Source organism: Penaeus chinensis, chromosome 3 (assembly GCF_019202785.1).
Source record: "Penaeus chinensis breed Huanghai No. 1 chromosome 3, ASM1920278v2, whole genome shotgun sequence".
Taxonomy (NCBI): domain Eukaryota; kingdom Metazoa; phylum Arthropoda; class Malacostraca; order Decapoda; family Penaeidae; genus Penaeus; species Penaeus chinensis.
Window position 1 is genome coordinate 2,121,223 of NC_061821.1, and position 12,500 is coordinate 2,133,722.

Sequence of the window (12,500 nt, forward strand, 5' to 3'; positions counted from 1 at the left end):
GGAATTAAATGGATTGTTTTACTAATTCGATAATCGTCTATTATTGTCCAGATAAGGGAATTCAAGGCGTATAGTGTTTGTTAGTCTCGTTTTACAGGAACTTAGTTATTTGACCCTGGATGCATGGCTAACTATCAGAACATATCGTAAATCAACTTTAAACAGCCAACTTATAATGTCAATGACAAACAAGAAAGAGGTAAAAACGCAACTTGTGCAAGGCAATTTTAAGCAAACTGAAGACCTGATTGTTAATGAATTAAATAGCGGCTAATTTTCCTTGACGAGAACGCATATGCTATCCTTAACCTTGAAGCCTCTGTATAAGGATTGAGTTATCACCTAAATTTGTTGTAGAAATACGTGTGCGCGCGTGCGTGCGTGTGCATGTGCGCACACGCACACGCACACGTACACGCACGCACACGCACACGCACAGATATATATATATATATATATGAAAAATGATTCCAGATCAAATAATTTTCAGCTGAATAGGTCCTAGCAAATAACCCCGCTGCATCTCAACAGGGAATCACGGAACCGCTATGGGGGGCGCGGAGACCAACTGCCCCAGTGTTCTAACGCCTGAACAGCTGGAGAAGGTGAGCCCATGGATACATTTACGCAGAAAGAGAAGTCTTGATGTTATGCGACAGTGAGAGAGAGAGAGAGAGAGAGAGAGAGAGAGAGAGAGAGAGAGAGAGAGAGAGAGAGAGAGAGAGAGAGAGAGAGAGAGAGAGAGAGAGAGAGAGAGAGAGAGAGAGAGAGAGAGAGATTGAGAGAGAGAGAGAGAGAGATTGAGATTGAGATTGATTGATTGATTTAACGGTCCTATTCCCTCAGTACCATCGCGAAGGATGCCTGGCGGTGCCTGGGTTCCTGACGGCGGAGGAGGCGGATTCCCTGAGGACCGCTTGCCGTCGAATTATAGACGAGATGAACCCCAAAGACCACCAGCGCACGGTATTTTCTACCACAGATCACGAACAAGTAAGGGTGACAGTTGCTTTTCATGAAGTCCTGGCGTTCAGAATTTCGTTAGTACTTTCAAAAGGATTTACTCTACCTATCTTTAACTTTGATATGTTTCATTTAACAACACAGCAACATTTGTGCAGTCATGGTACTTGGAAAGTTCAATTGATCTTTAAGTTACTTATCAATTCATTCCTACATTTTTAAGTGTTTTATCTTGTTTTCCGATCTGACGCTGACATCAACAAACAGTCCCGCAACGATTATTTCCTCAACAGCGGAGATAATGTGAGTTTTTTCTTCGAGCAAGATGCACTGGACGAGAAGGGTGAACTTAAGGTACGGTCGTGTGGGATACTGACCTTTAAAAACAATGTTTATACACCCTAAAAGACAAACTCTACGCATAGAAATTGAATTATCTTAAAATAAGGTTTTCTTTTACTCTGCACATTCTTACGGTGTTATTTTAATGGACTAACACTAACAACAGAAATCCTTGTATTTCGGACTCTAAACTTGGTGTTTTGTGATATTCACTGTCACAATCTGAAGTGTTATTACAAGTATTGTGTACACTATTAAACAGAAGATAATAAGTGGGGTGTATGAACATTGTAGTTTTTTTTGTGGAGCGGGTACACGTAGCTGATTTGTGGTGAATGATAACATGGTGGTAAATCGGTGCTGGTAATTATTTGACAATTGATGATTAACTAGACTAAAATAATTTTGCTGTGGATATGTTGCATGCAGGCAATTATCACTCTCTTCAAAAGTGCATATTCACCCTAGTAATAGCAATTATGCACTATATTGTTGGTAGACACATGTTCTTGTATTAATCATGACTACCACCATCATTCACATGCCCACTTTTTTCACTATCTTTTATTTACGATAAAAGGTGGAGAAGCACCTGTCACTGAACAAGATCGGCCACGCCCTTCACTGGCTTGTTCCTGAGTTCAAGCAGGTCTCCTTCGGTGAGAAGGTCAAGGGCGTCGCCAAGCAGCTGAACTTTGTGTCCCCAGCGGTCGTGCAGTCCATGTACATCTTTAAACAACCTGGCATTGGTGGAGAAGGTATGGCTGCATTTTCTTTCCTCATGGATTTTGTGTGTGTGTGTGTGTGTGTGTGTGTGTGTGTGTGTGTGTGTGTGTGTGTGTGTGTGTGTGTGTGTGTGTGCGTGTGCGTGTGCGTGTGCGTGTGCGTGTGCGTGCGTGCGTGCGTGGGTGCGTGCGTGCGTGCGTGCGTGCGTGCATATGCATGTGTGCACATGGCTGCACAGATAAATACACATACAGATTTGAGTATGTATTTAAAAAATAATAATTTTATTGATTACAGTGACTCCCCATAAGGACTGTACATTCCTGTCCACGGAACCACAGAGCTGTGTTGGTTTCTGGTTTGCCTTGGAAGATGTAACACTAGAGAACGGCTGCCTCTGGTATAGTCCTGGCTCTCATAACCAACCTACACAGCGAAGGTGAGTCTGTCTTCTATTCGATTTATTCTTTTTCTTTTTGGCTTGTTAGAATATGGTATGTATGAATCAGGGGGTGTATAGATTAGGTGTTGATTCATATTACTTGTCTGCATAATCTACTTATTAAATAATTAAGTAAGGAAGATTTGTTTTATGAAACCATACAAAATACTTTTCAGGTTCATCCGTAACCCAGACAAGACAGGCCCTCTGACTGTCTTTTCTCACCCACCAGATCCTGATGACCCAAGTAAATATATATCTGTACCAGTGCCAAAAGGTAAGCATTCACCTATTTACCCGATTAGAGGCAGATGCACAATCTCTTTATTATCAAATTTTTATTTTTGTTCTGTAACGTAAAATTAGAATAAGCATCTTGTTATGTAATACTAAAAAGTACTCTTGGCTTAAAATTGAACAGTAAAAAAATAATGAGAAAACTAGGCTGTAGTTGTTCAATACTGTGTGTCTCTTCTGTTATTTCTAAAAAGATATATATATATATATATATATATATATATATATATACACACACACACACATAAACACACTTTGAAAAGCACAAGAACAAAACCCATTACATACATAGATAAACAAATAAAATGTGAAGAGTTAGGACAGCTGCAAAAAAAAAAAAAAAAAAAAAAAAAAAGTTTAGTGGTCTGATTTTTATCCGACTTACAAAAGAATATGACAAACAATCATGTAAAATAATTTTACCTTGTAAATATGAACAATCAACTGAAAATAACAAACACGTAAAATAACCTTACTTTGTACATATACACAATCAAAATGTAACCAAGCATACTAACTGATCAAAAATCTTACAGGGTCACTGGTTCTTATCAATGGACAGGTGGATCACAAGAGTGCTAAAAACACTTCACCAAATTCTCGGCACATCTATACTTTCCATGTCATTGAACGCCACAATACTAAATGGGACGAGAGGAACTGGCTTCAACCCACTCCCCGCATGCCTTTCACAGGACTTTATGAGAATTAATTACAAAGTTGTAACTGCAGCTCGTAAGTAGGTCAAAGACAAATCAATATACTCAATAAATGTATGTGCAATATTCAGATTTTTATACTAATTGCCACTAAATATGTTCAAGAGTAACAGTAGAAATGAAACTATTTATGCAATCCAGCATCTAGTGCTTATATACACTGAGATTATTTCATATGCATATAAAATTAAAATGCACATGTGCTGAGGTAAAAACTTTCAAAATACAAAATACATGCATGTGGTGGATCTTTCCTCTCAATATTACTGTTGTTACTTTTTTATAATATTTGCCTAGAGATATTTAGTGATTATATAAAATCCTTAGGATTATCATAACTTTTAACTTTTCACTCGGTGATACAGTAAATCTGATATTATCAAATTGAATAAAGTCTTTAATCATGTGAAAATTGTATAACAGATGCTAAATAAGAATTTTAGTAATTATACTATGCCCAATAAGAAATTACATTAAATTTCGAGAGGGACATAATGATAGCTATATATACATGAACAATACATTTACATCTATGTTTGCAGGGATATATACTGACTATATTGTGTGTGCAATGTAGGAAAGGAAGCAATATGAAACTGGGGAGGGAGAAAGAGAGAGAGAAAAAAGATGAAAATATTTCCTCTGACACAACAGTTACCAAATGTCTTTTGACTGATAAAAATTTATGTATAACATGAAAAGGACATTAAACACCAAATAATACAACTCTTTAATTGATTTCCTTATCAGAAACAAATGAAAAGTTTTGCAAACAACTCTCCCATGAGAGTTGTTCAAACCAAAGCATATATATTATCAAATCCGTTTACTGCTTGCACTTGCTGCCTAATCCATGGTGTGGGACCTCTATGATTAAGCAAAATCCTGAGATGCCTCCAGGATTTCATTAGTGTAGGTCTCTGTAAAATATAAATATCAGAAGAATGAGAGTAAAGTTCACATATCATATGGTACTTAACTGTTATAAGAGCCAACTATAAATAAAAAAAAACTATTTTGCAGTTAAGTCTGTGGTATGAGTTTGTAAAGAGGTATCATTATTCGAAAATAAAACTTTCCCATCAATAAATATGTATTTCAACAAATTACACCAGTAATTTCTTTGATCTGAAAACACTTCCCCATCTATCAATTCAGTGCTGATTATGAGCAACTGCCCTAAAAATGAATACCTGCCTCCCACTAAAGACTACTAAATGGACAGTGATCAAACACCAAATGTTAATAATGTGGATTAAAGATACAGTAAATAACAAAGTGAAATATTTCAAACATTACTTTTATTAATCAAAAGGCAGAGCAATAAAGTTGAACAGCATTGTTTGTCACATATATATAACTTGTCCAAAGATCCCAAAAACTAACATTTTACTGAATTTTGCTAAAAAAAAAAATTAGTGAAAGGCACACACATTAATAAGAAAAATGACAAAGAAGGGTACCAAAAATATGCTTACTATTTTCCTCAATCCTGTTTGGGTCAGTAACAATACAGTTCTTGATGTGACACTTTCTCTCTATGTTTGTAGTAATGAGGCTATTTTCGATGACACACCTGTATAAAAGAAGTTCTTGTTATTTTTTTTACACCATTAGTGAGTAATAGGAAAGGAAAGGAAATCTAAGAAAACTTTGTGACCAGAAAAACAAATTTTCCACATTTTCATTTTCCTCCACATAATAAATAAAAATTAAATATTTTAGTTACATAAAATTTCCTGCACTCCTTTTATTTGTGTTTTTTCTTTTCTTTTTTTAAAACAAAGCTCAAGCCAAATACATATATGGAAGTAAATAAATCCTACATAAACTCTTGCTTACTCACCCTTGTGCAATGGTAACATGATCACTTAGAACAGAGTTGACCAAACGTGTAAATGAGTTGATCCGACAATGGTTGCCTACAACACTGCCGGCGATATTCGTCTTGTCGCATATCACTGACCCAGAGCCAATCATGCTGTCTGGGCTAACCTGGAACAAAGATTTGTTTAACAGATGGTATTCTTTTTATGGGTTCATGGTATTTCCAATTATCATTATTATTAAAAAGATGAAAATCTATAAATGAAAAATTCCTGAAGTGGTTTATGTCCCTATACTTTTCTATTTTTCACCATATATTTTCAATGCCTTATGGATTAAAAGATCATAATATATGGAAAACTAACCTGTGCCTTTTCTTGTATATCAGCTGATGGGTGTTTAACACTCCATGCCGAGTTGGGATAAACTTCATTGAATAATGAGTGCATCTAGAAAGAAAAAAGACAGGTAAAGGCAATCACATCTTCCTTCCATTATTAAATGCAAAGCCATGTTTTACTGTTTTCCAAAAAAAAAAAAAAAAAAAAATTCATATCTAAACAACAAATACCTTAATCACATGTGATTTGGTGCTGGGTACATGCACTGTAATTATGTTTTGTGAATTTTATGTAAGCCTAATACCCGTATTTTGGACCATGTGACTGCTGTGAAGCACCCAGATTCAAGGGGTTAAATTCTATCCATACTGATACTATTATTATCATTATTGACATGATTCTCAAAATATTATTAAAGTACCAATAGCAATAAAAAAACAAAAAACAATCTTACTGAAAATCAGGAAAGACAGTAAATAGGTGACTAAGCTCTTGTGTAGCCATCTAAGCATAAATAAAATCAATAAACTAAAACCACAGAGGACATGGCCTGCATGTAAATGCCATTCTGGCTTTAGTGAGTTTAATAAGCCAAAATCCTAAGTATTCAGCAAAAACTGCATCTAATGACTGTAAACCATGTATCATGTATCATATTGTTTACAAAGTCAAATTTGTACCTACCTTTCGATTGAGCTCCCAGTAACAATTAAGAGTGTTTGCACGAATACAGTATCCTGGATGGTGGTAAACATGACACACCCGTGCATCAAGTACCTTAGAGTTGTGGTGCCGTGACAGAACCACACTGCTATTGTACTTTGTAACAAGGTCATTATACTCTTCCTCCTCCATCACATCACAGATATCTGTTAATAAAGGCAACATTTAAAAATTGGAACTAATAAAATCATGGAAAAAAATTAATTCTTGTCTGTATGATATCACATGTTCCTTATAATGGTAATATTTTCTTACTATATTTCATACAACCATAGTACTTGTAACATACCTAAATTTCTCTCATTTCTCTCTTTTGCTGGAGGGTTCATTAACTGACGTGAAATAATATGTGGAATAATTTCTGCTTTCAATGAACCCATTTCAGCACAAGGAGACCTGAAATATATGGGTAAGTCTGTATATTAACCAGATATCTGTAAATAGATGGAGAGGGGAAAAATAGAGGAAAAAATATAAACCAGATATTACAATAAAACAAACCAGGACTAGACAAGAAGGTATACAGAGTGGTCTACATATATTAGAAAATACTAAAATGTTTTATAATCTTTGGTATAAGAGAAAGACACTTACAAATATCACATTTCAATGAATTTGCCTATTCATCTAGAAATCATAAACCACAGTGAAATTCAAGTGCATACTTAACTGTGTTTCAAAAACTTTTCACTGGGTATGCCTGTCTGCAAGATGAGGAAGAAGAAAAAGAAAAACAAGAAGAAAACCTGACAATACTTCATGACATCAGCTATTTGGCAGAGAGTAATGACCAATAACTTACTTTTAAGAATCCCACAGACAGCAGAAAGGAAGAAGATGAAGAAGAAGAAGAAGAAGAAAAAGCAGAAGAAAAAAAAACTATATCTTTGAAGTTTGTTTAAACCACACACCAATGAAATATTAATACCTACTCTTTGGTCAGTGCATAATCCAAAAGCCACCTCTTCATGACATAAAGATGAGCATCTGTGAGGGATGTTGACACATCAAGTGACTTTGCCTTCTTCATGACACGACTAGACAGCGTGACTACCTCATCATAATCCCCTCCAGCAACAGCAAACATTAAACGGCCTGTACCACTTTCTGTGCAGATGACATCACTACCTGCAAATAAAAATAGTTTTTGTCTAATATGAAATGTGGCAAACAGTACAAAACATAACTTTCACAAACACTATCTTAGATCACAAATAGTTATCAATACTGGTTCTTATGCATACATTTTCTTGCATTTTATGAATTTCTGTAGTTGTGAATTTATGCATCTGCAAAGTTGTTGTCGAACTAAGTCATTTCCATGTTGCGTCTCTGAGCCTAGGAACTGAGAAGCTTGTTCTTAAATAAAGCCAGAATCCACAACTTTCTAAGACCCCAATTAGCTTGCCATTTTTTCTTAGCTAGAAGCCATAAAATAAAACAAGAGACATAGAAAGAAAGGAAAAGAAAAGAAAGGAAAAGAAAGAAAAGGAAAGGAAAGGAAAAGGAAAAGGAAAAGGAAAGGAGAGGAAAGGAAAGGAAAGGAAAGGAAAGGAAAAGAAAAGAAAAGGAAAAGAAGAAAAAACAAAACAAACAAACTCATCACCGTTAAAAGAAATATTGATTTTATAGCTATCACTATAACATACCAGGTGTGAGACAATCATTTATCAAAGGAGCATGGCTATAACACACCTAGCTCCATTTACTGATCACTATTGCACTGTGGGAATGAAAGGACTGACAACTTATTTGTCATTCTGGTAAATAAAATGTTCTAATTTTGGGCTCACAGCTGACATGCAAAATCTTTAAATATTTTTTAGTGTATTACATACAGGATCTGTTGTCACTTACTGAGGGTGGATTTTGTCTTGGGACCAGGAGGAACAGCCTTGAGAAACTGTGGCTGGTGATTAGCAGTGAGCATAGTAAGTGCAGAACCTCTTGACCGATGCTGATCCATGACTGATTGTAGTTTCACATCAGTTACAAGGTCACTACTAATGATGAGAACATCATCAACACTTTTCTGTAGAAAAAAAAAAGAAAAAGTTATGATCTAGTTACACAGAAAGTTTGTAAGAAAATTCCAGCAATTTTCATGGACATATAGATATGACTTTTATCATACATGGTAAATTTTCTAAAATGTATGAAAATAAAACATTTCACTTCTACACCTTGATCTTCCCAGCAATGTGACGAAGTGAGTCAGCTGTCCCTGGGTCGTCAGATGTGTTGACAGTTGCAATGTCAAGGTTGAGCTTGAGGCTGTACTGCTCAACTACCTTGCTTATGCTCTGCTCAGCCCCAGCACTGACCACAACAGTTACCTCTGTTAAGAGACATATAATCTAGATGCACTGGAAAAGCATTCAAACAGTCTCGAACATTGTATAATTTTCAATACATGTTCTATCAATAACTATAGGGGTACTTATTAAGTCTAACTTATGCACGTGATTCCTTTGTTAATAAATCTTAACCCAATGCCATCAGGGATGGGATATATGTACATGACATTCTAGCAGTGAGTTCAGTAAATTAATTGTATTTATACATAGATGCTCTACACATCCTTAGCCACCCATCTTTCTGTTTACCCTTTTCCTTAATTTTTGGAAATATTAATATATTGTTATTAGTATTTGTAAAAATCTTTCACAAAACAATACTGCAGTGAACATTTTAAAATGAATAAATAAACAAACAAATACCATAAAATAAACATCACAAATTCTAACAGTTCCTCCGATGAACACCAAGTAGAACAGAAATGGCAAAAATCCCCCCCACCAAAGTCTCACCTGTGAAGCCTGCCTCCTGGAGCAGCTGGAGGGGATAGCAAATCATGGGGAGAGTTCCAAGAGGGAGAAGGCACTTTGGGTTGTGGTTTGTGAGGGTGGTCATCCTCATCCCTGGCCCTGCTGCCAGGACGATGGCTTGTGCTTCTAACTGCATCTCTCTGTGGGAAAAAATGGAAAAATCAATAAAAGATGAATTTACTTTTAGATTCATACAATAGTAACTACATTACTATACTAAAAGTTAATATAATTACTCTAAGCACAGAAACTTCTTTCTCATTCTAAATGGAGAAAAGACACTGTAAATTAGTAAACAGTATCCCTGCTTTCTTTACCAATTCATTTCAGAATTAAATTTACTTTTGGTTCCTCTAACAGTACTGATCCCAAATGCAATGACAGCTCCATTAGTAGAACTAAAGTACATTTTAAACAAATGCTGCTCATACTTTTTTCTTCCACAAATGAATTACTGAAGCACTAAGGCTTGCAATGATATATCTAAAATTTACATTAGATTTTATACATGAAAGTGCAAGCATATCTAGGCTTTGTTTGCCTCTGCCCGGTTGCAAAGCACAGAGGTCATGGAATTGCAGAGTATAGATTTCATGGACTTTGATATGTAATAGTGACCTTACTCTTACTTAATGCAGATTATTTTAATAACTTATACTGTGTCTCTCATTCTTAAGAAAACTGGCCAAAGGGCAGGTGATAAGAATGTCTCATCATGGGAATGTATTCTTTACAGTATGGATCCACAACTCAACATAACATACTTTATTCAGCAATCTAAATTGCCATGACTGGGTGTGCCCTTTGGGCACTGCCTGAGGGGAGGCTTAATGAGGGGCTCTGCCCCCTAACGAGCCCTGGGAAACATTCTCTTCACCTTAGGAGCACCGAGTGGACTTAGCATCACTTTCTGCAATCCTGTTCTTTTATTTGTAGCATTACCATTTGTGTCTGCACAATATTTCTTGTAAAACAGACTACAACTGTTTATCCTCTATAAGAATATCATCTTCAGTTTGCCCTAGCTTAGTCCATCCATACCATAAAGATTAACCATGGGAATTTTTGTTGAGTTTTGTGTGATGGGATCATTTTTCCATGAGTGTACAAGATACTTGAATTGAGATTAACCTGGGGAAAGGCTTGTTAATGACTGTATGCAGGATTCTTACTGGTCTACAAGGGTGAATTTTACCAGCCATCAACCATGCCTGGGAGAGAGCTGTCTCTACATTAGGCCCACTCACAGGAACATCAGGAACCTGTTCTAGCCTACTATAACCTGTGATGCAAAGCATTACAGAAAACTCAATAATACAAATCTTAATAATAATTATAATAAAAAAAAAATTACAGAATGCTATTTGTTATTACTGTTACAGCACAGAGTGTAAAGTGCCTGGATTATGGTCTTGGTACAGTATTGCAACAGACAAATATAGACCTCAGAAAATGGCAAACCAAAGAGGATACAAGCCACGAGTCTGGGAGAGGAACTTCGATTCAACAGCTTGAAAAGCCTTTGGAAATTTATAACATTTCCTAGCACCAAGAAGAGTGGAAAGTGTCCAAAATCTTGCATTCTATCTCTCATGATCTGTAATGTTTACTCCGGAGATACCAAATGCGAGACAGCACTCCTGATGAAGACCACTTGGGTAGCTGGGGTATTTAATTTCAACCACAGTATGACGACCACAGACTGTAATACGTGGATAGAGTCTATTCGAAAAACAGCAAATAATGTTGGTTTCCAATAAATAATCACCCCAAGCAATAAACCTCCGTCTAATGAAGAAAATGATGTAACATATGTCTTAGGAAGATCATCATCTACCTGACAGTCATTCTACCTGTCAGATCTACGCTTTAGACACGTTAAAAGGCGTGTCACGGAACAAAACTATCGCAAATAACTTTATCGCCAGCTGAATCGGTCCTTCATAGACTCTGCCCTTCCCAAATTAAAACATACATACGGATATAATTGTCAAAGGAAACTCTCCGCACAATGAAAACAAGACGTTCGTTCACATCCGCCGAGGCTCCGCTGCGGGATGTGATTTTCTCTTTCGGGATTTTAAGATTTTCCTTAGTTTGAGCGGTATTGATGCGTTGAAGACGTCCTGTGTAAAAAAAATCGATTGGAATGAATGCTATCAGAGTCATTTATGTTAATCACTGACATTATTTTTTTTCTTTTCCTCTTCTCCTTCTTCTTCTTCTTCGTCTTCTTATTTAGGTTTTTTTTTAGACTTGTGTTGTTTAAATCCCTTGGGTCGTTATCATGTGTCTTCTTTCTTCTTATATTATGTCTATAATTTTGGTTCTTTGTAGGAATACTTTATTATGTCGTAATATGTAGTTCTGAATCAAAGTTATTATTTTTTTTTTTTTTGCTTGCAGGCTAGGGTACAAATCTTTGCGATTCTAAATAAATAATATTCTTTGATTTTGACGATATACGTTATGAGATGATGAGTAATTAACTTTAAGGTACTCTAGTGGATATATTATTATTTGGATTTTCATAATATTACGCGAAGATATAAGAAAAAGTAACGTGTACTTAACGAGAATCGCTCGCTTGTTTTCAAATGACGTCACGAAAAAGAAATGGCGGACTCGCGGTTTGGTAAGATTGGATCTGTAACTGTTTCTCCCTTTGTAGATCTTCTCGGCTTTAGAAATCCCTCAAGTTGAATGAAAATTTGATGCTTTTCATGCTGCTGTGACTCTCTGTAGAGAAAACTTGACTCAGGAGACTCGTCGAGGGAAGAAATGGCTTAAGCTTGGGTGCTGAGGAGAGGCAAGCCATTCCTCGAGACGATAGTATCAATAGTCTCTTAAGAAACTCATTTTTGTAGTTTTTTTTCTTCGTAGGATTACTCGGAAGTCTTCGTGAGGTGCTGCGCCGTAGTTTCCGAAATATTTAAGGGTGTTTGATTGGGTGTGGCAAGGTCAGAGGAGCGAAGTGTTGATCCCACTCTGTTGTTTGTCCCTCAAGTTCCATTATTTTCCGATTTTAAGGCATGTTGTGTGGATGGTAGATGGTTACAGAGTATTCATAGGAGTCGTAAATAACTAGAAGTATTATCATTTCAACCAAGAGGAGATATTATTGTTGGTTTCTGTATGATTAGGTAGTACTACGAGACCTGTATTAGATCTGAAAGAAAATCCTTGATATTGTAATACCCTTGTTTAGTTCAAATCCAGTTAATATGTATCCCTTTTCTTTTACATACCTTCCCTATTTTGAGGTTTTTTTTCAGGAAATGTCAAATATGAA

The 12,500-nt window shown here is 36.0% G+C and overlaps 2 protein-coding genes across 7 annotated transcripts in view; one reads left to right on the forward strand and one right to left on the reverse strand.

The window, feature by feature from the left end:
* Window positions 1–4,212, forward strand: part of LOC125043151 (phytanoyl-CoA dioxygenase domain-containing protein 1-like) — a 7,444-nt gene extending 3,232 nt beyond the window's left edge. For 2 of the 4 annotated variants that reach the window (XM_047639129.1, XM_047639140.1), the window contains exons 2-8: window positions 532–605; window positions 847–993; window positions 1,231–1,317; window positions 1,886–2,063; window positions 2,329–2,470; window positions 2,650–2,750; window positions 3,307–4,212. In XM_047639129.1, coding sequence (XP_047495085.1) covers window positions 549–605; window positions 847–993; window positions 1,231–1,317; window positions 1,886–2,063; window positions 2,329–2,470; window positions 2,650–2,750; window positions 3,307–3,482 — 888 coding nt within the window. In that variant the 5' untranslated portion in view covers window positions 532–548 and the 3' untranslated portion in view covers window positions 3,483–4,212. Of the gene's footprint in view, window positions 1–490; window positions 606–846; window positions 994–1,230; window positions 1,318–1,885; window positions 2,064–2,328; window positions 2,471–2,649; window positions 2,751–3,306 lie in introns of all 4 variants that reach the window. The other 2 variants (XM_047639149.1, XM_047639156.1) reach the window with 1 other exon arrangement.
* Window positions 4,208–11,392, reverse strand: LOC125043137 (translation initiation factor eIF-2B subunit gamma-like). Of its 3 annotated transcripts, none has more exons than XM_047639100.1 (11): window positions 11,184–11,392; window positions 9,191–9,348; window positions 8,564–8,718; window positions 8,238–8,412; window positions 7,313–7,508; window positions 6,670–6,776; window positions 6,342–6,526; window positions 5,682–5,765; window positions 5,336–5,484; window positions 4,968–5,065; window positions 4,208–4,409 (listed from the first exon to the last, which is right to left on the reverse strand). In XM_047639100.1, the coding sequence occupies exons 1-11, from the start codon at window positions 11,375–11,377 to the stop codon at window positions 4,363–4,365; spliced, it is 1,548 nt and encodes a 515-aa protein (XP_047495056.1). In that variant the 5' UTR covers window positions 11,378–11,392; the 3' UTR covers window positions 4,208–4,362. The 3 variants fall into 3 exon arrangements, with proteins under 3 accessions (XP_047495056.1, XP_047495074.1, XP_047495065.1); XM_047639118.1 differs by having other exon boundaries at window positions 11,219–11,329; XM_047639109.1 differs by having other exon boundaries at window positions 11,188–11,323.
* Window positions 11,393–12,500: the final 1,108 nt, after the last annotated feature.